This window comes from Melospiza georgiana, chromosome 1 (assembly GCF_028018845.1).
Source record: "Melospiza georgiana isolate bMelGeo1 chromosome 1, bMelGeo1.pri, whole genome shotgun sequence".
Taxonomy (NCBI): domain Eukaryota; kingdom Metazoa; phylum Chordata; class Aves; order Passeriformes; family Passerellidae; genus Melospiza; species Melospiza georgiana.
Window position 1 is genome coordinate 21,105,490 of NC_080430.1, and position 24,855 is coordinate 21,130,344.

At 38.6% G+C, this 24,855-nt stretch overlaps 1 protein-coding gene across 1 annotated transcript in view; it reads left to right on the forward strand.

Moving 5' to 3' along the window:
• Positions 1 to 24,855, forward strand: part of ST8SIA6 (ST8 alpha-N-acetyl-neuraminide alpha-2,8-sialyltransferase 6) — a 42,659-nt gene that overhangs the window by 8,162 nt on the left and 9,642 nt on the right. Inside the window, exons 3-7 of the mRNA XM_058035303.1 lie at positions 1,192 to 1,290; positions 6,801 to 6,887; positions 18,370 to 18,514; positions 20,730 to 20,842; positions 21,985 to 22,077. Coding sequence (XP_057891286.1) covers positions 1,192 to 1,290; positions 6,801 to 6,887; positions 18,370 to 18,514; positions 20,730 to 20,842; positions 21,985 to 22,077 — 537 coding nt within the window. The remainder of the gene's footprint in view (positions 1 to 1,191; positions 1,291 to 6,800; positions 6,888 to 18,369; positions 18,515 to 20,729; positions 20,843 to 21,984; positions 22,078 to 24,855) is intronic.

Below are 24,855 nucleotides of genomic sequence, written 5' to 3' on the forward strand. Positions count from 1 at the left end.
CACTGGAGATGCCTTCCAGCCCCAGCCACTCTGTGGTTCTGTGCCTTGAAATGGCATCTTTCCCAAGCAAGTCTTCAAACTCAGCTTGTCAGAAATCTTGTTGCTGAGGGGTCTCCATGTTGTAGCAGGTGAAGTTTTGGTCCTTGTCAGTAAAAGCAGTGATGACTCAGAAGCACAAAGCAGGAAGGCCTTTCTCTTGTGTGAGTGCCTCTGTGCAGAGGTGTTTCACTTGTTCTCTAAGAACAGCACACAGCCCCTCTGCCTTCTGTGTTTCTACTTCTGGCTTGAGCAAAAGGCTGCAATGTCCAAGGGCTCTGTAAGTCGTGCATCAGTGGAAAGAAGCAAAGAGGAGGGGCAGGTGGCAGGGAAGAGCATGGTGAGGGGCAGGGAAAATAATGCCAGAGAAGAAATCTTTAGGGTAAATGGCAATCTACAGAGTGGAAGGCTATGTTAGAAGAGGGTGATTGTATGAGATTGGACATAGATACAGGATGAACTGAGGTGAATGGAATAAGAACTTGGCATCTCAGTCATTTACTAACTTACTTCTCATTCTTCTGCAAGGACTGCCCAGAGCAAGAGGACCACACAGGAGTTTGGTGAAAATAAGACAGGAATTAAAGATACTATCTGACACTTCCCCTGGTTCCTTTTACAAATATTTGTTCTTTCTGTGTAAATAAAGAATAAAAAAGACAGGAAGTATTATACTTGAATCAGTAAGTTAAGGTCAAAGTACAAAGACCCACTTCACCTGTGGATGGACTTTCCTGTATATATTATATTCACTCCAAATATTGCATTTCATCAGCAATTTTAGGAAATCACATCTGCTGAATATTTTACTAGTGGATATTTTAAATATCTTCAAAACTTAATGTTCAGGAAGCTTTCAATTTCATTTTTTTTAAATTACATTTGCTGATTACAGTGTAAAGTGGAAAATATAATTCAGACTATGAAATAGAGTTATTTTAAACAACCAAATATTTTATATTGCCGAGCAGAAAACTCTCTTTTAATAACAAGAACTTCACAATAGAAGTCCATAAGGTTTCTTTACTAATGTTTTCAGCTAAATCAATGGTTATTAATCCTATTGGCATAATAAAGTAAATGTGACAACATTGGTAGAATATGTTCTCTCTTTTAAAGTTTATTGCCTTTTCTCCTCCTGCTCCCTTTTAACAGAACAACTCATAATAAAAATGGAATTTACCAGTTTGAACAGGCTTCAAAATGTAAGGCAATTCAGGACAACATTTTGTCATCATCTATCAAGAAGAAAAGGTAGGTGTTTGCTGTCCTTTCTGCTTTGTTTGTTTTAAATAGAAGGGTAAAAGATTGTCCTTTTTTACATAATTCTTGTTTATTAAAGGGGAGCTATGCAACAGAAAACTGAATTTGTTCAACCAATGTTTGCTGCATTTTTTTCTTTTACGTGGATAAGATTTATTTGAGGTGGGATTTTAACTTTTTTATTTTCACAATGCAAGATTTCTTCTTGGCAGATAGCAACAAGTTATTCACAAAAATACTGAGTAGAAGTGTGGGGTATAGTTTCATTTTTGAGAGTCTTTTTCCTGACTGGTGAGCACTCCTCCTTTTATGAGCAACTTCAGTTAATGATTCTGTCCAGCATTGCTAACTAGAGGAAGGGTGGAAATGTACTAGTATAAAGACCTGCTGGTTAGTCACATGATTGCATTGTGATTGCAAGTCCACAGGAAACAAACAGTCCAATTTTAGACACACTGGGGAAAAAACCACCCCAAATTAATTTTGGGTTTAAACTTGTTGTTCTGTATTTTTCTGGCATGGAGAAAAATCCAACTTTGATATCAGTCCTACTCAAATTCCTTGTCACTTTACAAAGTGAAAAGCCGAGAAGCAGACAGTGATTTTGACATGTAACATCTTTTCCTCTATCAATGCACCAATAAACAAAAGGATGCACCAATAAATAAAACGTTGAAGGTAAGAAAGGCTTCCCATTAGGACCGAGTTGCAGCTTAAAATGGATGGTGCCATGCTGTCTTTAAAAGTGGCAGCTTCCCTCCCTGCTCCCCTCCATTTGGGAAAAGAAATAGAATGAGAAACAAAAGGTGAACTAAAAACAATTATATGCCTTTCGCTATTCAAAGTACGGGAGAATTCAAATTTTTACTTAATGCCAAAACAACATTAAATGGTGATTCGAAAACATACTCTGTCTTTTCTGCCCCCTCCTCACTTTTTTATTGCATTTCAAGACCTTTCACATCTCTTTAAATCATCATATTTCCAGCATTTCTTCTTTGCTCTTATTATTACTTCTTTATTTATTTATTCATTCTTTTTCCCCCCCTTCTTTACAATCTCTTCTCCCATCAGTATTCCACTTTTTTAAGCAACACTATCATTGAAGTTTTTATTCTTTTGAAGGGTGCTAGACCACTATGTTACTGATGCACTGATAGTGAGAGCTGGAACACGGACTGGCAGAGGTAAAATAATGCAGTTGGCTGAAAACTTGAGTGATTAACACCAAGGGGAGGAAAAGCGGTCACTGTATTGCTTCAAAATCCACTTGCAGCAATATAAATGCAGTTGTTTATCCCACACATTGCAAAGTTTTGCAGTCTTTGGAGATGAGCTCTTCAAATGTTCATTGAGAACATTTTGGAGCTGAGATTATGGGAGAAACTTTACAAAGTACAAGACTTTTATTCCATGGTTAAAGAGAAAGGGGTTGTACCATTTAATGAGGCAGAGGATGAACTGGGTAGGTAGGAAGAGAAACAGATGCTTGGGAAAGAAAAGGAGCAAGGGATTGCCTTTTGCCATGAATATTGCAGCCATTGACCTTCACTGAGAGGGGCTGCAGGGATTTTGTTGCTTTTTCAAGCTGTGACCCATGGGTGTGGCACATAAATGCTTTATATTACAGTTCGAGCCTTGGAGGGACATTCTGGACACTCCTGCCTCTTAAACTGGAAGAAAGAGAAAAAAACCTAATTTAAAGCTTGTCAAATGATTTAATAGAAAGAAATGCTATGTAAGTGGGAAGTTGTTGTTATTATTATAGCAAGTATGTGCTGGTGGTGACAAAGAGCCTGAAGTGCTGAGTTTTGCTAGCAGTTTTCCATTTTTATTCTAGAGCAACCCCTGTGTAAAATCTCCTGAGGGCTTATAAAACTGATATTTTTTTTTTGGTAATGTTAAAACGTCCAGAGGCAAAACAGAGCCTCCCCTTATTTTGCATTTCATGCTACAGTTTTTCTTTTTTATTTGTTTGTTTCTTGAACACAAACTGCCAAGTAGAAATGTGTCCTTTTTTTTTTTTTGCTCCTGCTGCTCAATCTTCCTTCCAATTCAAATACCTTTTTTACAAGCTGGTATTTAGCTTTAGTAAATAACCAATGAGACTGCATCTGTCTGTTCTGACATTTTACCTGTTGTCTCCATGCTGTCTCTACAATTTGTCCTTGCTGTTTTCCTTTAGATATCTTCCAAAAATTAGAAGATACTAATACTTTGCCAGTGCTTTGAATGTGCATAGCAACCTCAGCCACCGCAGTTAACACAGTAAATCACTTCTTACCTGACAAATACTCTGGGGGAAAAAGAGAAAGTCATCCAGGTGTTATTTGTCAGTCAGGCTCATATAGTATAAGTGAGTTTCCTAGGATAGCAAATTATTATAATGGTTGTGGTGCAGGTGGCAGACAAAAACAGGACAAAAAGACCCCATGTTTCATTCATTCACTCTTCTCAGCACTGTAATCACTGTGTTGTCCAAGTATTTTTATAACTCAATTTACCTGAGCCTTTCTTTTTTATCTCAATAATAAAACCCTTTTAGCATCAGTGAATATGTGCTGTAGGCTCCTAGGTGCCAGTGGAAATCTATGTAATGTGCCAACTCTTTGAAATGGAAGAGTGGAGAAGATGACTGTCTGGGTTACAGCAGAGTCATGAAATGATTCCCTGATAGCCTGAACTGATTTGTTTGGAGAAGTGAGTCCCCAGGCCCCCTTTAAAGCAGGAAATGCTAAAATTAGCTTTCTGGGAAGAAAACAAAGTTTTCTGGGCTGTAAACCCAGCTGCAGCAAATCCCAGAGCTTCATGTTGAGTCTTTAAAAAATTATTTCTAGGAATGCTGTCTGTATTACAGTTCATTTGATAGAAACCTTTTACTGGTGTGAGCAGATGCCTTGCAGAACTGCCACAGTTGGGAGCTCCTGTCCCCCAGGACAGTGTGCTGGGATGTCTGTGCTGCCTGTGGCACTGTGCCAGCTGGTAAAGACAACTTCTGACAGACCAGAGTGTCCTTGTAAGTCACAAGAGGAGCTAAACTGGATGCATAGGGCGAGCAGAGTTGGTGTTCTGACTTGTAAAGACCTGGAAATGGAGCTTTTCTGTGTGAGCTGGTGAGCTTGGATAGCTCTGAGCAAGAGCAATTCTGTCCAGTAGAGACAGCTGTGGAGAGGCTGCAGTGTTCTTGCTTTGTAATTGGTGCTTTACCCAAAGTGCATTTTCTGTTACAAGTATGAGAGGGCCCTTACAGTTTCTGACAGAGACGGCCTATGTTTCCTATGAGATCTTGGAACTGGCATTATGGATTATGCTTTTGTTCTTCTCCCTACCAAATGTTTCCTTGTAACTTACTAAAAAATTGTCAGTCAATGCAGTTTCTTTCTGAATAGATGGTAATTTCTCATTTCATTTCTGACTCTTATCTTCATCTTATCAATGTCTTTAGGCTAGAATTTGCTTTTGCTATATTTTTTTTTCTCCTGGATAGCTATAGTGTAAGTAACTCTTTGTGGTCTGTTATGCTGTTAATTTCTGAAATCTTTTTGTAAGTCCAAGCATCTAAGAGTGATTTCTTGTTTATATTAAGGAATGAAACCAGATGAGTTACTGAACATCAGAATTGGCTGTTTGGGTTTTGTGCTTTTTTCTCACGTTCACCCCACAAACCCTCCTTGCCCTGCACTCCTACTGACCCTTGTCTGTCCACATAGTGACTCAATTTAGGGATCAGCTTCAGCAGGAAGGTAGTTCCATTTTCTATGGCTGCAGTTCCAAGGCTGGTAACATACCAGCAGGCAGCTTCCAAATAGAAGGGCCTTGATCCCTGTTTGTCCATTTCCATCACTCTGCTTATACTCGCTGTGGTCTTAGATGGAATCTTTCTTGGCTGGTTTAACACAATAAGAAGAAAATGTATGTTCATATCCTTGCCCTTCTGGATTATTTTTTTGCCCTGGTAGTAAAAGTGGCCTATGAAAGCATTTAACAAGTGCAGAACCTGGCAAAAGAAAAACAGGGGTGGAGTCAGGTAAGTACCCATAGTGACACAAGGCAGTTGGACTGGAAGGAGGAAGAATGTGCTGGACCAGGTCAGATCAGCTACAACTGCAATGAAACTAGTTTTTTTCTTTTCCTGCTTCTGCTGATTGAATTCTCTTGAGTTGTGAGGGCTCAGTAGAATCGCTTTAGTTATAATCTTCTAGTTCCATTAAAAGTTTTTTAAGTGTGGAGGATGAAATTTTGTACATATTGTCACAGGTGCAAACTTGAGCCAGAGACCAGTTTTAATGCAAATTCCTCTTAAAATTATAATTTATTTTTCTGTGTGGAAATTGGACATGATTTTACTTGGGGTAGGATCAGTGAGTTACCTTTACTTAAATTTCAGTACTTTTATGGAGCAATCTGTTTATTTCAAACGTGGAACAGAGAGAAGGAGGCTTTCAGATAATTGGCCTCTACTGCTGTAACCACCAGACATTTTTTTTATGTTGCTTTTTATCAATTCTCATGCTCCACTTAAAAACAAGTCAAGTTGCCATCCCAACTCTTGTAAAACTGTTCAAAATAGACACTTCTAAGTGACAGCTTGAATAAACTCATGAACGTTTGGATCGACACTAAGCTATTTTTGTTAAAATAATACAAGTTAGATCTTGTATGGAGACTTGGGTCCTATAGAATTTTAGTCATGACATCCATACCATCTTTTCTTCCTATTCCTCCAGTTATCTTAAGTCAGTTATTGTTTTTAAAAGCCTGTATTATAATCCGGGCACAAATGGGAGAAACAGTAACATTGGACATGAAAGCCAAAAACATCTTAATTCTTTTGACTTGCATGTTACAAAGTATTTAGCTTGTGAACAAATTTAAATCTCTTGAATGGATTTTCAAGAGCAGAGAGTTTTTTGGTTATATGTAGCAATGTAACCAAAGTTCTGGATCATGTAAAATAGCAGATAGTTTTATTTTACAGACAGTTTAAAGGAAAAATTACATCTGTAAATATTGGTCTAATGTCTTTAGATGATTGAGCTTTGGAGATTCTATTAAGTAAATGAAAGAACAGGCATAAGAAATGTTATGTTTTATCTTGGCCAGGAAGAGCCACTTTTCAAAACACTTTATGGTTTAAACCACTAAGTACAAGAGAATTATTTATATTATTTTGGAATTTTGCACTTGAGATGATTTCTAATAGTTTCAAAGTATTTATGGTTAGTTATGTGAGTTTGAAACAAATGTACTTTTGAAACTTTCTGAAGTTCATTAGGACACCAGTAGTAAGAAGAGATGTTTAATAGGTCATGCTAGTTAAATGAGGATAGTGCTGTTACAAATTACAAAAATAAAATAGGTCATGTAGTTCTAAAAGCAATCTATTATATATGCACCATGCACATTATTATTAATAAATGCATCATTTGAATGTTTTTAGAGACTGTTTCTAAATATACATACATATATATTCTAGTGTTTGATGTTGTTTCCTTTTTTAGATACTCAGAAGATTATTATCTTCACATAGTCACAAAACTGCAGAACTGCACCTGGGTAAGGAAACCAGAAGAATCTACAAAATTCAGGTAATTTTCATTGTCTCATTAAGAAAAACTGTTTACCCTAGATTTTTCTAACACGCCGTAAATTTAAATATTCCCTTTTAAACAGATAATTTTGTATTGCTTGTAGTAATTTCTATCAACTTTTTGATGCTGGGGCTCTTCTTGTTTGGTGGAATTTAACTGTTCAAACTGAGTAGAATAAAAGAACTACATAAGTCATTTCATTTATATTCACAATAATGAGTGGTAAACTAACTTAAGTAGAATGAATTGAAATAATTCTGACATAAAGCCTACAGGGGTAAAGTACTGATAATGTTATTTTGTCCTTTTGAACTGGCACTCTGATAAAAGGCTATAATGAAGCAGTGTGTTCCTTACCCCAAGACTATTGCCTGTGTTGCAGAAGTGCCCAAGGCACTCATTAGGTTTGTCACTGCATGTCATGGCCCCTGAGCATGACAGCACGTGATTCCATCTGTCCTTCTTTGGGATGGCACAGAAGGACATGCTCAGTAGGGATGGTGGGCTCTGAAAAGACTAAACTCTCATTTGGAAATCATGCTGGTTTTAAAGAACAGCTTCACTGTGTCATCCCTGTTTTCTCCAGGGAAAAAAAGCTCTCTTGATTTACATTTTTACATAGATCATAATTAAAGATTCTGTCATGATTGTTAAAAACAAATAAATGGACTTATCTTCCAACTCTTTGGAGTTAACTAGCATTGAGAGCTTAATATCCACATGCTCAGCATGATCCCTTTGGAAGAAGCAGTTTTGGGGTGGTGGGGGACAGGGTGAAGGGTTTTGTGGACCATAAATTGCTGTGTTTGCTGTGTATCACAGCTGACTAATGGTGTTTCCCGAAGCTGAGGTAGGAGTATACACAGAGTTAAAGACCCTGTGTTGACTCAGGCAGGCCTCAGCTGTGCACAGAGCTATCAGCATGACAAGGAGCTGTAAAGCAGCCCATTCCATCTCAGAACAGGCAAGTGTCTTGCACAGCGTTGATGGGAGATGAAGCTGCTCTCACCTGCTCTTCACCCTGCTACATTTGAACTTTTTGTTTTCCAATCTATTTTTTTTAAACTTCTCTTCCTTCCAAATGGACCAGCCACCACATACCAGCTATTTGCTACTGCTTCTGCTGTACTGGGTGTTTGAATCAGTGGCGCTGTAGCCACTCCTTTGTCCAGCCTGACTTCTTCATTTATTGCTTATACAATCTCCCCTCCACTGGGCCACCTTCTACATCTTCTAGGCCTATGGGAATCAAGCATCCAAAACATCATGTAAGACTGGAGTTTAAATACAGGATGCTTGCTATTCCTCATGCTGACTTTGGTTTCCAGCAAGGAGTCTGGGTCATAAGTAGTCAAGGTAGGTTATGCAACCAATGATCAAACTGGAAAAATTCAAAAGGAAAAACTGTTGGATGCACTAAGCCACCAAAAAATGGGACTCTATGTACATTGAGGTGATCTTATTAACTTTAATTTAGCTCATATACCAAGCAGAAAACCATATTTTAAAATCCACGGTTCAGCACAGGCTGGACAAACTTGTTACTGAATCAACATTCAAGGGCTGTGCTGTTATGGTTTTCTTGGTTTTTAACATCCAAACTAGCTGGAGTATTAGCTAGTTCATATGTACATAACTCATGCTGCAATTCTAATGACAGTACTATGTATTCTGTTTCTGACATTTCATCTGATTTGATGACATCAAAGACTTCCATGACTAAGGACTGGTGCTTTGGTGTATAATAATTCGTGGCATCATGAATTATTATTTTACTAAAGATGGGTGCTTTTGCATAAGTCGTTACTTTCTTTTTTCATTCTCAGTCTTCTCTATTGTTTTTTGGAAACAGTATATTAAAATTTTACAGTTGTCCTTAATGCATGACCATGCTGGAGATTTTCAAAGCTCTTAGCAGGTGGTCAATGGAGTCTTTAAAGTAAAAAGATGTTAAAAAGAAAACCAGATTTTATTTAAAATTTGCTTGCTAAATCTCCATGCTTACAGAACTTCCAGGCTTATTTATCAGACTTAAGCCTCCAACTAGCTTTGAAGGGTACTTCAGCTGAAAAATGATGCATTAATGGAACCATGGGGGTGAAAAAGTTCTGGAGTTATAGTGAAATAAATGAATTAATATTCGCTGGGCAGTAGATCTTTCTTTTTTTGACTTATCCTTGTGTCAGTAATAGCTGTGTAATACAAATATTTTACAGTCTGAAAATCTCATTAAGTAGTAGATAAACACACCCATTTGCAGAAGAGGAAATTAATCTCTGAGGGGCTGTGCAGCAGAAATTGGGTACTACAACCAGCCACCTTCAGCAGGAGAAACTTGAAGCTGTGTCACATTATTCACCTGGCAGTGCCACCAGAAGTCTGCCTGCTCACAAGACTGCAGAGAAGCTGCTTGACTTCTTTTCCTGTTTGTCCATCTGTTAAATGCAGTGAACGCTTAGATGCTTCTCAGGCGCGGTGTCAATTTTTTGACATCTCTCTATTTTCCTGAAGTTCTGAAGAGCAGGCATGCATATTTATAAGGGATTTAATGTCTTATGCTTCAGGGCATACACTAACCTCTAATTAATAAGGTTCAAGGAAAGCTTCTCCTGGGTAGTTAGTTTTTTAGAGAAGCTTTCCTGTGTTTTCCTTTGCAGCTTTTACTGCTGGCTTCCACTGTGCTGCTAGTGGAGTGAAGGAATATGTGATCTAAGCCAGTAACTCCTGTGTTCCTAGAAGACAGCACTGTGTGCCAAGGAGTACACATCCATTCACATCATAAGCTGCTCTCCCAGCAGATACAGGCCAAATAAAAGAATATAAATTAGAAGTGCAGTTGAGGAAAGAAATACTTGTCTTTTTATTTGGCAGAAGGGTTACAGCTGATGGCCATGTCTAATATAAACTACAGTTTTTTTGCCAATTCTCTGTTGGAGAGCAGAGTCCAGGCTGACACTCTACTACCTGGCTCAGCTTTGTCATGCAGCTGTGCAAAATGTGTCCATTGTTGCAGAGGGCTGCCCTTTCCCAAGTGGCTCCCTCTGAAGCTGCTCTGCTGTGCTGGCTCACATGCTCTTGGCTAGGTTGCTCTCTGGCAGCGCTCACTGGTTCTTGATGGCTATGTGATGTTTACACATGCATTTCTCAAAATCAAGAAGAATAAGGAAGCAAGTACAAGCCATGATGTTCTCTTTAATACCTCCCATATTTACAGTCACTCTTTTGTGGTTGATTTTTTTCCAGACTCTGTCAGGGAACCAATCTTCTGGCATTTCACTTATTTTAGTGTCAATAGTGATGACATCAGCATTGTCAGACATAGGCTGCCCTCAGAGGAGCAAGTGCAAGCACTTGGTTCATTGCTCTTGAAATCTAGTTCAGATTTATTGTGCCCCACAGTAGTATTTGTCAGTCATTGTTAAAAGAGTGGTGCAAGTAGCATCCTACTAACAGTGATTTTTGGAGTCTTCTCCAACATTTATTTCTAGGGACATATAGAAAACTATTCTTTTATTCTGACTTTTCCTTTATAAAATTAATCTTCTCTTGACTTTCTAAAAATTTATTTTGTTCTTTATGGCTCTTCAGTCATCTAGCATCTCCTCATTGTGCCTTTTTTTACAAGCCCACCTGAATTCTTACTCCCTTTTCAGATACATCAGCTCTAACTTGTTTTAGACAGAACAAGTGCTAGGATTTCTTGTCTGTAAGGGAGAAACTTGGTAGAAACTTGGAAAAGTGGGGGAAATAATCTCACAGCTGCCTGGAAGCATTATCCTTAAAGGTCTAGGGAAAAAAAAAACCTGTGCTGGGTAGCTTTCTCTACAAAGGATCTTCTAGCTACAGTCAGCAGACTCTCAAGTTCCCTAGGTAACCTGAATATTAATTATTATATCAGTATTCTTCAAAGGTTTTCCGCTTTGAAGAAATACTTCATTACTGCAACACATTACGGAGCCCAGCTAAGTGCAAGCTGTAATTGTTTTTTACACCTCCACATCTGTCTGCTTTACAGACTTACAAACTTAATTTACTCTCATTTGGGGCATACACCAATGGTATCCAATAATCTGCAGGTTTTCAAAATAGTTGCGACTGCAGCTTTTGCAGAAAGCTACAAAATATTTAAAACAGGCTTCAAAATGAGGGGAGAAAGGCTGAGCACATGCTGTGTTTCAGAGAAGCTTCTGAGCATTGTATTTCTGGGCTGTCTGAGCTTGAAGCCTATCAAACAGTGCAATAGCACTTCAGGAGTGAAAGTGTGAGCTGTGGGTACTGGGTCCTCTCACCATGCAAAGACCATTCCAGACAAACCTTATTTGCATCTCATAATGAAGAGAGAAGGATATTCCCAGGTGTAAAACACAGCTTTAAAATTCCTGATGTTACACTGCAGTCTAGCTGGCAGAATGCTGCCCCCAACCAAAATATTTTAATTTTTTTTCATTTTTAAAGGAACATTGCTACTTTAAAAAAAGAACATGTCTTCTTGAAAAGAAGAGATAAAAGATCCACCATTTTCCATGTCCTGTTATTTTCCATCTTCCTTTTTATTCCACTTGACCTCTATTACCCTTTTCCCACTTTAATATCTCTTCTCAAAAGTGTGTTAAACATTCCTGCAGATTATAGAATACCACTTCTTGAAGAGATTAGTTTTGTTGCAAACTACACTGTAACCCATATAACAGTATTGCTTATCACAACTGTGAACTGCAGTGAACCCCAGCTGAAACACAAATAAAACACACTGCAAGGTCAATTTATGCTTATATTCAATTTATGCTTATATAAGCTCACTCCACCACATAATCAATAGCTTTTCTAACACTAAACAGATCAATATTTTTAGTGTAATCTCTGATATCTTCCAGTTTACAAGAAAGCTGACAGAACTCAGACTGCAGAGAGATTTAGAGTACATTTGCTGCACAGATTTAATAGATGATATGTAAAATAATGAGTATATATTCAAAGACATTTTGAATGTCTCCTATTTCAGGAGAGAAGAAGATAGGTGGAGAGATAGTAATTAGTGACAGTTTGAAGCAAGGCTTGGATCTTTTAATTGGTCTACAGACTTTTATATATTTTTCTAAAGGATGGAGGATTCCTATAAGTAGAATCTAATTTTGGATTAGTCTGAGCTAATTATGTCTTCATGGCAGACTCTTTAAATAGTCTTTGGTTTGAAAATTTTATTACATTTTTTACATATTCAGCCTTGATTTCAGATTCAACCCTTTTGGCTTTCTTTGTCTTAGACATTTATGATATTACTTCATTTGTAGGCAATTCAAGGGCTGTCAGTGTAGCATTCCCCTTCAAAAATGTTCTGCTTCAGATACCAGATTTAATCACTTTTTTCTTAATTTTGGAATATGTCATAATATGCCTCATTGTACTTTGGTTGACACATTGACGTGGCTTGATAAGAGCCTGGAGAAACCTGTGTCATTGTCTAGAGCCCCCAGTGCAGTACAGTAAGATAATTGCTTTCTCATTATAAAATATTACAGCAATGGACATAGATAAAAAGTAGTCTTCCTGTTTGTAGTTGTGCCCTTGAAATTTTGCTGTTACATAGTGGAATTTTTTGTGGCTTCTTCTACTGTCACAACAGTCTCTGCAGGATGAAGCCTTAAAGTCTTTGATGTCTTGACATGTACAGCATAATAAGTCACATGAACTAATGATTACAAAGGTCCAAGCTAGGTAAAGTATTAAAACAAAATTAACAAAACTTTTTCTGATTTTTAGTAATCCATGGACTTTTGTTGTTCAAATGATCTTGTGATGTCCACTTAGGTCACAGGAGTTACTGCTTTAAATGTTTGCTAACTTTAATTTGTGTTTGGTTCTCTTTTATGTGATTTTTATTTTTTGTGTCTAGGGTAACTGAAAATCCAGAAGGAGATACATCTATGTAAGCATTACTGGTGTCAGTAATGTGTGGGTGCTTTATAACAGGGCTGATATGATACTGTTTTTGCAAACAAACATTCACTTTATAGATGTTTGTAAATGATGACTTAAAATCAGATAGATTTACATCATTACTGGAAAAAGTTTCTCCTCATCAATATTAAAATATTCCAGTTGTTGAAATTTTGCACCTTGCCTAGGCTATTTCTTTTAGTCTTTCTTTCCTAATACTGAACTTAAGCTTTCTTTAGAGCAAATTATAATTGTTTTCCTCACCTTTCCCACCATAGCCTTAAAGGAGAGTTGAGCATCTTTTATTTTAACAATATTTTGATACTTTGGCAGCATCTCTCTCCATCCATTTTTCTCCTCCTCCCACCCCAGTTTAGTCCAGTGCATAACAACCGTGAAATATTCCATGCTGTTCTCAGCAGTGACAAATGCCCTCAGGCCACAGCTCCACTTGCATTGGTGTCATACTGAAGCATTTTCAATGGAAAAAGCTCGGTGGAATGGAAGTTTTTAAACTCTGCAGAAGCTTTTTACATAAAGACAGATTTCACACTCATTATGGATTCTTCCAGTATCACTCAGAGTAAAGGCAGTGCTGCCTTTTGAACCAGCTGAGAGAATCTGCTAAGCCTGGACCGACCATTGATTGTTTTAGACCTTGTGATTGGTCCACCCTGAGTTGTTGAAGATGTTGAGATGTTTGCACTATCTTCAGGATGTGTGCACACTGTGACTTGTCAGCAGGCATGTGCAGCTTGTTCAGAAGGCCTGAATCAGCTAAAATGCATATATTCATACTAGAACAGAACCAAGATTTTGCTGCTATCTTGGCTACAGAGCAACTGCAGGAGCTGCAAAGAAACTCTATCAGCATATTTAGAGCATGTGTATTCCACTAAATACAGTGGACCATCCATATGAAGTGTTTGTTATGCAGAAAAGTTTGGAAACGTGTAATCAAGGCAACAGCCCTCTGTTACTGCCAGCAGTTCAGCATGGAAAAATTGCATAACAGCTGGAAAATAACATTATTTGGCTCATCTCACAAGCCATACGATTTTGGTAACTTTCTTCAAGAAACCAGGATTTTTGTAAGGTGTTAGTGGCCATGAACCTGAAGAAATTATTTGGATGCCATAGGCTCAAAACTCTGTACCAGCTGAGAAACAATGCAAACTTGGGTCCTGCATCCTTTGGCCACAAAGGAAAAAATTCAGTGAAAGTGTATGGTGAGCAACGAAAAACATTCTTCTGTGCAACTATATTTGACTCGATGTTGTCTAATGTGATCAGAACTTCCCAGACAAATGCAGCACACCCCTCCACTTAGGTTATTGACTAAGGTTATGACTGTACTTACTGGGTCCTATGAGATATGTATTACCTGGCAAAATGGTGTAGTCTTTTATCAGGTTCTGATTTTGTTCCTCACTTATTACAAGTGACTGTTCTAGATAATGCAGTCAAATCCCTTTCTGCTTATCTTGGCATAAGAAATATCTGTGTTTGGAGTTATGCCTCAGGATTTAAAAATAACTCTTAGATATCACTCAGCTCCAAATCCTTGCAGGAGAACTGTTGGAGGAAAAGGCTTCTCCAAATAAGAAACTGTCAGCAATAACCTCTGCTGCAGAGGAGATATTTTCCAAAACTAGTGCCCTACAAAACTTGGGTACTTTGACTCAAGCATCACCTTCAGTCTGCACTTGTCATGCATGATTGGATCATAAGCACCCTTTGTTCTAGGGCAAGCCCACAGTCTCTGATAAAAGCTGAACTTAAACCTTCTTACTGTAAGCTACATTGATGTTCTGAAAGCTCTGAGATGGATGCTCAGCCTGTATAGCAGCATCCTATCTTCCAAGAGCTGCTTCCATATCTCAGGGTTTTCTCCCAGTCAGAACAAACAAAGTGTATCACTTCCTAGTCCAAAAAAAAAAAAAATGACTTCTGTTTGGTGCTGCTTTGATTTGAGCCTTGTTTCTTGTCCCACCATCTTAAGTTTCCCTCTCCCCAGCTGGCACGATACACGAGTTAAAATGTTGTCTTGGCTTTGCAACACCTCTCACACAGCCTTGTAGGATATGTGTGTTAATCTTAGGAAGCAAATGCTCTTCAGTGAGTCCTCAGCTCCTGACAGACCACATATGAATGACATTAATACTCTGATGAAATTGCAGTAAGAGATTGCTTGAACTGCCCGGTCTCTACCCCTTCCTCATCATTTGCTGTCAGTTGTAGATTACCACGTGTCAGAGCTTGTACAAAGTCCTGTGTGAGCAGATTGCTGAATTCACTGCCATGAGTGTTGCTGTCTGCAGTTACATGCATTCCCACTGGAGCTCTGTGCAGGGATGCTTGGGCACAGTGGGATTCTGTGTCATGATTTGATCTAAGAAAAATGTTTCTATTGTTACCACCAAATTTTTAGCATGGATATTTGTCATTATTCAGTATGTATTCTCTTGTTCTTACTGTGTTTCTGGACTAGCTGGGCTCTGTTTTATCCATAATTTTAATTTAAACTATTACTTTCTTATTAATTCTGATACCTGTTTTTCTTCCACACTGTTTCTGCTTTTATTGAAGCACTTGTTCTTGTGGAATGAGTAATAAAAAGCAAAAACATGTCATCCCAATGAATGGGATCTGTTATCAGCTTGCTTTTCAGGGTCTGGTAGGCATCACACAAAAGAGCTCTTGTACTAAATTTGGCAGGAATATTCTGGCATTATTCCTTCTCCTCTGAATGTCCAGTGGTTGACACAGATAATGTTTAGGCCGACTTCATTTAGCTTCAAGAAAATAAACAAGGAAATCAACATGAAGGGTTATGTGATTCCTCATTTCCATGTGAGTGCCAGGGAGCAGTGAAGGACAGCTGCTTCCTGAGGCACAGGGTGTGGGATCCCAACACAGTAACCTGGCCAGAGAGCAGAAACTGGTACCTGGGCTTGTCTCACCCCTAGCCAGGAATAGGGCAGCCACAGCCCAGGCATCCTGGAAAAAAGGATGGACACAACCGGAGACTGGCCCTGCTGTGGTGTTGCTGGGGCAGTGACTGATGGCTTTGGAAGATTGAAATAGGGTCTTGGACCCTAGGCAGGATGGGGACAGCTCCAGGGTGCTGGGCAGTAGTGAGGCTGGGTAGTGCCCTCAGGACCTGACAGTGAGATCTGAATCCTCTTACTGCCACAGTGTTTATTAAGACTAGACTGTGCTGATTATAGCAAAAAGTGACAAGAAAGAAAAGCAAGTATGCTCCAGTCAAAAGTCACTGGTTCTGTAACATCCAGTGTTCCCAGACACCATCATTTGACTCTACTGCCTTACTGCACCCTTTTCACTTTGCCATATATTTAAAGTAGGATACTAGATAAACACAGAGCACTGTTCTCACCATTGGGTGTCTCCTGACCACCGAGCACAGTCACAGTTCCATCCACAGCCATGGACCTTGTGGTTCTCCTTAGCCCTGCCCCTTAAGGTTTTGAGCAGGGTAGTGGGAATCACCATGTTTGGGGAGTGGAGTCAAATGCAGCTTAAGGAAATCTGAACCCTACTGGTTCCTCTCTCAGGAGTGTCATTTCCTGGTTACTCTCTTAGTGTGGGTGTTTCAGATCTGTGCTATCCCAGCACTCAGTCTTTCCCAGTGTTCCTCACACACCTTGGAGGAGTTGGAGAACTCAGTATGCAAAATGTGTTAATATATACCAGTAAGTCATAGAACAACTGAAATAGTCCTTCCTTCCTTCCTTCCTTCCTTCCTTCCTTCCTTCCTTCCTTCCTTCCTTCCTTCCTTCCTTCCTTCCTTCCTTCCTTCCTTCCTTCCTTCCTTCCTTCCTTCCTTCCTTCCTTCCTTCCTTCCTTCCTTCCTTCCTTCCTTCCTTCCTTCCTTCCTTCCTTCCTTCCTTCCTTCCTTCCTTCCTTCCTTCCTTCCTTCCTTCCTTCCTTCCTTCCTTCCTTCCTTCCTTCCTTCCTTCCTTCCTTCCTTCCTTCCTTCCTTCCTTCCTTCCTTCCTTCCTTCCTTCCTTCCTTCCTTCCTTCCTTCCTTCCTTCCTTCCTTCCTTCCTTCCTTCCTTCCTTCCTTTCCTCCCCCCCTTATTTTGACCATTTTTTTCAAGAGAAGTGCAATTGAGAGTTATCCCAGACCTGTTCATTCTTTTCCCTGTCTTCCAGGAAACATAATCTTTAGGTTTTTCTATGTGCTGGACTATGCTTCAGTTACATCAGAAACATTAAATTATTATTATTAACATTTTATAATAATAATTAGTATTTCATGCTGTTTTTGTTATTGTTGTATTTTCTCTGTCTACACTGTTGATAAAGTGAAATACAACAACTTCTCTTAGCTGTCTTACCCCATTAAAGTCAGCTCGCTTTCAGGCAGAATTTAGCTTCTAATATTTAACTAGTTTCAACTATTTGTTTTACTTTACACATTGAAACAGTATGAAATTAAACTTTTCTGTTTGGCTGTAATGGTAAATTTTTTTCTTCTCAATTAAGCTTCAGTGTGCTATTTTCAAAATTCTGGGGAATTCTGTTATAAGACTGTTTTCTCTTAATTGTTAGTATTTCGCTTAGTATCTCACCTAATGAGAAAGCTGTGTCCTAGCAATTGATACATAATGTCTGGCCATGAATATTTCAGCCTTACAGACTGAAAATCAGATCCCACAGCAGCAGAGAGGACATTGTTGCCTATAGCAAAATAAATTATAGTGTTTTGGGTCTGATTTCAAAGGTCTGATGGGGATTTTAAGATAATTTCATTTCACTGTTAATAATGTAGAATGTTTGCACACATAATATTTTTATAAGTTTGGAGGTAACAGGAATTGTAAGATGAGTAATAGTCTTCACTCCCACAAAGGTTTGGGTGAATCCCTTCCTTTTTAATTTGTTTAAGGACTTCTGCTAGGTGTTTTGGGGAGCAGCTAGGCTATCTGTCCAGCACATCTGTCTTCTTTATGTGCCAGTTGTGATGTAAATTATTTAATGCCTGTGGTACTGTGCACAGGAAAATTGTAATGAACAGTTGCAGAAATTAATTATTGATTAATTGGCTTGCAATCATTTAGATGTTCACTAAGTACCACTGCCAGTACCTTCCATCTCGATCTCTTTTATCCCCCTTTTTTTTTTTCCTTCTTCAGCCTTCTAGTTTATTACAACCACTTGTTCAATATTGGTGAAAATCACATTTTTAATTCTTTGGGGACTGAAGTCTCTCAGTGTTTCTATATTAATCTTAGCAATTAATAATATTGAGGACATTGATTACAACTTTTTCTCAGTGGGAAAAGGAGACCAAGAGATAAAAAAAGTTATCAGTTCTGGTTAGATTCTGAACATTTGCTATGAAAATGGACTTGCATAACAAAGCAAGTCAAAGGAAAGGACATCATAGAAGGTTAATGTAGCCTTTTGCTGCTAGTTAATTCAAACTGGTGTTCATTGATCTGGTTCTCTAGCACTGCCTTTCTACTTATTTCCCTCTCTTTGAGCAGGTTTTGTTTGTTTGTGCTTTTTGCAGGTCAGAATTAGCTTCCTGCTGTGATGCAGTTCACAATTTTATTGCTTCTCAAAACAACAGCCCACTGGGAAGTAACATGAGTTATGAAGTGGACAGTAAAAAGACTATTCTCATTACACAGGACATTTTTAAGATGCTGCCTGTGGTAAGAACTGTATATTTTTCATGTTATTATAATCACAGTATATGTATTTTGGGTTAGTAATTGAGAGACTGTAATTCCTCTGGAAGAGACCCATTAGCCCCTGTATGCACTTCTTTATTTGCCTTGCAAGGTGTTGTTTTGTTGGTTTTTTTCCCTTCCACTGCAGTGGTAGAGGTATTTACAGGTATCATAGATCATAGGTTGGAGGTCGAGTTACTATAGAACACTGGCTTGGCAGCCAGTTCAGGAGCAAATACTCTGAAAATGTTTGCCTTGCTTTTATCATTCCTGTTTTTAAAGGCATTTCAATCTGGAAGAAGGTTTCATATTCCTCATATGCCCATGCCATTTCCGGTGCAGGCTTCCAGTGGGCATGTAAGTTATGAAAGATAATTTGGTGGTAAATCTGATACAGAGTAGCATAGAACATAATAGAACACAGAAATTTCAGTTGGAAGGGACCCTCAATAATCACTGCCTGATGAATTCAGGGCTGACCAAGTTATTAAGGACATGGTCTGAATGCCTTTTAAACACTGACACCTGGCACATCAGCCACCGCTCTAGGAAGCCTGTTCCAGCAACTGACCATCCTCTTGGTAAAGAAATGCTTCTTAACATACAGTCCAAACTTACCCTGGTGCAGCTTGGAACCATTCTGATGTGTCCTGTCTGGATATAATGGAGAAGAGATCTGCACCTTCCTCTCCCTCAGAGAGCAATGATATTACCTGTTCTTTTCTCCAAACTACACAAGTCCAAAGCCCTCAGTGACTTTTCATAGGACATTCCTTCCAGCCCTTTCACTAGCTTTGTTGCCTGCTAGGGGAGGGTGTTTGCAGTAAGAAGCAAAGGTTGAGAAAAGGAATCAGATTTTGTACCTCAGGATTACAGTAGACATACAATATCTTGAGACTAGACAAAGAGTTTTTATTTGGTTTCTTGAAGCTAAGGGCATATAGGAGCCCTCTTGCCCATCTCTGGCATTCTCAATTTGTGAGATCCCAGCCTCCATGGGTCTAGTTCTTCCTAACACTGCTCTCAATCAGTCTTTACTGACTTCATTGCATAGAGGATTGCAATTGTAATTCCAAAATTAAGCTGGAGAAATGAAAAAGTAGTATGCTTTATGTGCGCATATACATGCTAAGGTAGCCAGAATTTCCTGGCCTTTGTGTTCTCTTACTATCCTTTCAGAGTTGAACAAAATATTTCAATGTTGTTCTGTAATGTATTGCAAGGCAAATATGATATTTGCCACTTCCCCACACTTTTTGCCTTGTTCATAACAGTGTCCCTTCTTGCTTCTCTTTGGGCAAGCTCATGAGAGAAGAGAGGAGGATAATGCTTTCCATAAGCAAGTTTTGACTCACTTTTACAACTGGGTTTAATTTCTGTACTCAAAATATCCCAGCTGTTGGCCTCTGGTAAATGTCAGTGCTCCCACAGCAGAAGATGTTGAGTAAGATGTATGAAAAGTTTCTGAGACTGGGATAACAGCCAGCTATATTAACGTCAGCTTAAATAGCCAACAATTTGCATTAATTTTCTAGGTTGTGAACTGTGCTGGTTCTCAAGTGGAGGCACTTAGCTCCCACTCAGCTTCCTCACTGCAAGACAGCAAGCTGTAACAAGAGGAGCAGAGAGGGTGAACAGCCAGGAACAGTAACCTCTGCTGTGAGGCCTCACATTCACAAAGAGTTAAGCCAGGACGCATCATTATCCTTTACAGCATCTTCAGATTTCCCTAAATTCATTATTCTGCTTCAAATGTAACTGGTGTGACAAAAGTGAGGAGAATTTACACAGTTACCTTCTATTACCTGAGAAAGTAAATTACTATTTGACAACCTCCAGTCTGTTACAGTGCAAAGGAAAATGGGTAACTTTAAACTATCTTCAGTGTAAATTAGTTCCTTAGTTTGTCAAGGTTGCAATCCACTACTAGGTATTTTTAGTGTTAAGTGTATTTAAAAGGTACCCAGTTTTAACAATCCAGTGTTATTCTCTCAAAGTTCTGATAGCAGAAGTAACAGTTCTCTGTCTATTGGTGCCTACTTTTGGCTCTTGGCTATCCAGGTCTGGCAATCCTGTGTGCTAAATGGTGAATGCTTCTGCTGGGATTTACCAGTTTAAACCTGCAAGAGCAAATAGACACAAAGAAACAATCAAAAGACTTATAACGAATTGGCTGCATCTTTTTGTTTGTTTGCAGTCCTCTCCTCTTTCAGTCTATCCCTTCAAGAACTGTGCTGTGGTTGGAAATGGAGGCATTCTGAAAAATTCCAGCTGTGGAGCTGAAATCGATAGTTCTGACTTTGTGTTCAGGTAAGAGCTGCTTCATTTTCCTGAAGTGTGTCCCCCATTCTAAAAACTTGACAGGATTGGAAGTGTGCCAGTGCCAGTTTTGTAGCAATGAGGAAGAATCTTGACAATTTGTTATTTCTGCCTCTTTAAAGCTTCTGCTTTATAGTTTTCAGAATGCTGCTTTCTAATTAAAGAGCATACTGGATGATACATATATAATCTGTGATTGCTAAGTCACCTTGCAGTGATGTGAAATGTGATTGTCTGAGAACCTGGCATTTCTGGTTATTTAACATCCTTTAGGAGACTGGTATTAAATGTCACATGTGTGTATCTGGTTTTACAAAGTGTTTACTTAGACATTGTTTGGCTCAGCCACGTAGCTACCTAATTGCCCCAATATTTGTTTCATCTGTTACTCATTTAAAAAATTAAGCATTTATTTAAGTAGTGTTTTTAATCTCCCTGGACAGACTGGGAGAAAACCAGGCACACTCAGAGTGTAATTTTGCCCACTCTCTCAGTATGTGATTCACAGTTTGTAGTTCATGCAAAGAAACAGAGCAGCAGAGGGAAGGTTTCTTTTCTCAGTGATGTCCAGTCACACAGTATGCTGGATTTAATTTCCTTTTCTTATTTTTTCCTAAAATTTGAAAAACTAAAAAAAGAAAAGGTCTTTCCAGTTAGATAAGTGTTTTAATAAAAATGAGAAGTCTCTGTACTAAGATGCTAAGCTTAGTAAGGGACTGAATTTAAGAAAATGCTTTCTTTACATTTTATAGAAATCACTGTTTCTGTGATAGGGCAAGTTATGCTGTTGTTAGAAGACACAGTAGAAGACTTTCAGCATTGTTTAGGCAACAGGGGCAATATTTCCTAGCAGCCAGCACAGGGCATTCAGAGAGTCCTGAGATTTTGACTGTGCTCCTGGTTTGTGATACGATTTATGAAAATGAGCTCTCTGTGCCCTATTTTAACCATCTGCACAGTAGATTAAATATCTTTACTAGAAGTGCTGTAAGCCTTATTTAATATTTGTAAAGTGCTTAGACATCCCTGGGAGCTGACGTGAAAGTGTCATTGCACAAGAGAGGAATTTGCAAATAGTAACTGTAAATCATTTCTGGTGCACATCTGTTTAAGCAAATGTTTCTCAATTTCAGGTGTAACCTCCCTCCAACCACAGGAAACATTAGCAGAGATGTTGGCAATAAAACAAACCTTGTGACTGTTAATCCGAGTATCATAGCTCAGAAGTGAGTACTACTGCAAATCTGTTTCTGTGCAATGGTGTATAATTGTTTGATATGATTTAGATTTTCATGGAAATCCATTGGGATACCAGCATTGAGAGCAGTGCATGTAGATTATTTCATTAAGCCTTAGTTTCCATGTGAAATATGTGCTAGTCTAAATGGAAATCTTCTAAACCTGGACGTTTTTGTAGCATAAAGGAGTCAGCAATACCCAGATTAGCAAGATACCTTGGCTGATACTAGTCAGCAATTTATGGCAGGGTAAAATTGGTGATTGTAAGCCCAATCCTCTTTTTTTTTCCTCCATGACCCTCATGACCCCAAGCATTTAGAAAGGAATTGTAATCATAAATCAGGACAGGCTGGAAATGTGTGTCTGACTCTATCAGCAGCACTGTGAGCACGTGTTCCTAAGTAATGGGCTTGGAGGCTGTTCTGATGAAGGCTGTTTCCTGAATGGAGGCCCAGCTTCTCTAATCCATTATTTCAATCCATAGGAAAGCTGCTTGCTCACACACTTTTTTCTCAGCAAAGGTGGGGGTTTTTTCACCTTCTTGATGAAAATAAAATCTAATAAGGCCAGCCTGACTAATCTGACATCTTCAGCAGGCTGGAACTGCAGCTTATCTATGAAAGGACTGCTGTGCCATGTTATTTACTGCTTGCTAATCTCACTGTATTTTATTGTCTGTCATAACTGTATTGTCAAAAAGACAACATAAGGCAAAGCTTTTTTTTTATTCCTTGAAAGGAAGAAGGAAAAAGTACATTGAGTACATAGAAATTAATAACAGGCATTTTTCTTTGATTTGGGGATAGAAGTTCATTTTTTGCAATGAGTACTAACTATGTTAATGCTTACCCAAACCTTTTTTGACTTCAATCAAGACAAGTTATTGCTTCTCCAAAGCTAGATTTAGCTCATAGATGTTAGTGGGGCTGCACAGGGATATGAGGAATGGAAATTGTCCAGTGACTCAGCATCGTTGGTGACTTCTGACCTGATCCACAATTTTTCTGGGCTTAATCAAAGTGTTCTGCCACGGCTGCACTCATTTTTTAGCCAAATCAAGTCACAGTAGAGTTAATAGAAGTTACACTGAAGAAAATGGGAGATAAGCCTGTGGGAGGATTAAGTGAGAGTACAAGAGGACTTTTATGATTTTTAAAAAGTATTTCTTTAAATATTCAGAAAAAACTGTAAATGCTTTTGAAGAAGCAGGAGGAAGCAGCCTGGTACCATTTAGCAGAACCAAGTTTGTTTCTTGTCTCAGAAGACCTATTCCAACATTATTCCTTGTAATTTCTAATTCTTTGTTTGCATACTGGCGTTCTCTGATATTATTATTGTTAAGGTTAATCAGATTTTGAACTGTGTTTGTCAGGGTGTAAAATGTAGGTGAACTCTCTTGAAGAAAAGCACAGCTCTTATATGTCCTAATTAAACTGGCCTACACTTCTTACAGTGGCAGAGCTGGAAAGGAGATTGAGACACTGTTGAATTGTCCAGGTTTCTAGCTAAGGAAGAATAGAGATTTGAATTCTGTCCTGGAGGCTCAGTATTTTACAGTGAGTAAAAACAGAGAAAATTCTTGTAGCAGAGGCCAGAAATTCACCCTTCAAACACTTTTCCTAGACATAGGCTCAGGCATTTCTTGCTTGTTTTGGCTGTGTGACTCTTGCATGCACATAGGTTCAGAGTCAAAAGGAGGGCCTGAGTCCCTCTCATTCATTTTGTTTCAGAGTCTGGTGGTAATGGCACTTTTCTGGGAAGTAGAAGCTGTAAGTTTAAACCCCTTCTGGTTGAGAAAGGGTGTATCACTCCTTGCACTAGTTCTGCAAGAGGTAACTTTTCCGTGAATGCTTTGAATGGAAATGGCAGTGGCTGCTATCCTCTGTTTCAAAGTGGTGCATGAAAAGAGGGTTTGAACCTACTTGAGTTGTGAAGGGAATTGGAACCAATTTTTCCAGCTTCTGCTGGAGTTGTAAAATTGAACTCTGATAGCCTTAAAAAGGTGAAAATACTGTGCTCAAATAGACAACTACCTACAAAAGAGGACTCAGTCCTTTGAGCTCCAAAAGGGGTGGTCCATATGTTTAAGTGATTCAGAAAATTCAGACCTATAGAGGACATGAGTTGAGTTGCATCACTTCTCAGATAACTTGGGAATTTCACTAGTCAGTATTTGGGAGCACCGAATTATGCAGTGGTGAGAGCTAGGACTCTTTGCTCTTTGTTGGTGAGTGAAAGAATCTGAGAATAAATCCTTGTCCTTTGTGAAGTTAAAGCTCTAAGTCTTTACAGATCTCCATGTGTTCCTTTTGTAGTTGAAGGACATAAACAGGGATGCCTGTATTTTTAGCTATTTTAAAAGTACATCCTGCACTTGAGGACACACTAATCTTTAACACTCCAAGACTGCTCACATGCATCCTTGCATATCCACAAAGGGCAGACACAGACATTTTGAAGAGAGATTTCTGTATACCTGTTGATGTAAGAAACAAGTTTCACAAAACGCATATGGTATATATTGTAGTGCATGTATTTTTAAACAGAGAAGGTATGAGCACAATATTTTTTTACATTCTTCCTGATTTCTTGAATTGATCAATTCTGTAAACATGTCCTAGTCTCATTAGCAGTGAATTTGATCTGCTTCAGTACCTCCTGTGTTGCCAGTTCAATCCTATGTAGTGTGTTCTTATTATACAAGAGTCAGATTTTCATAGCTGCACATATGACAGCATATAATAGGGTGATATAAATTTGCAGTG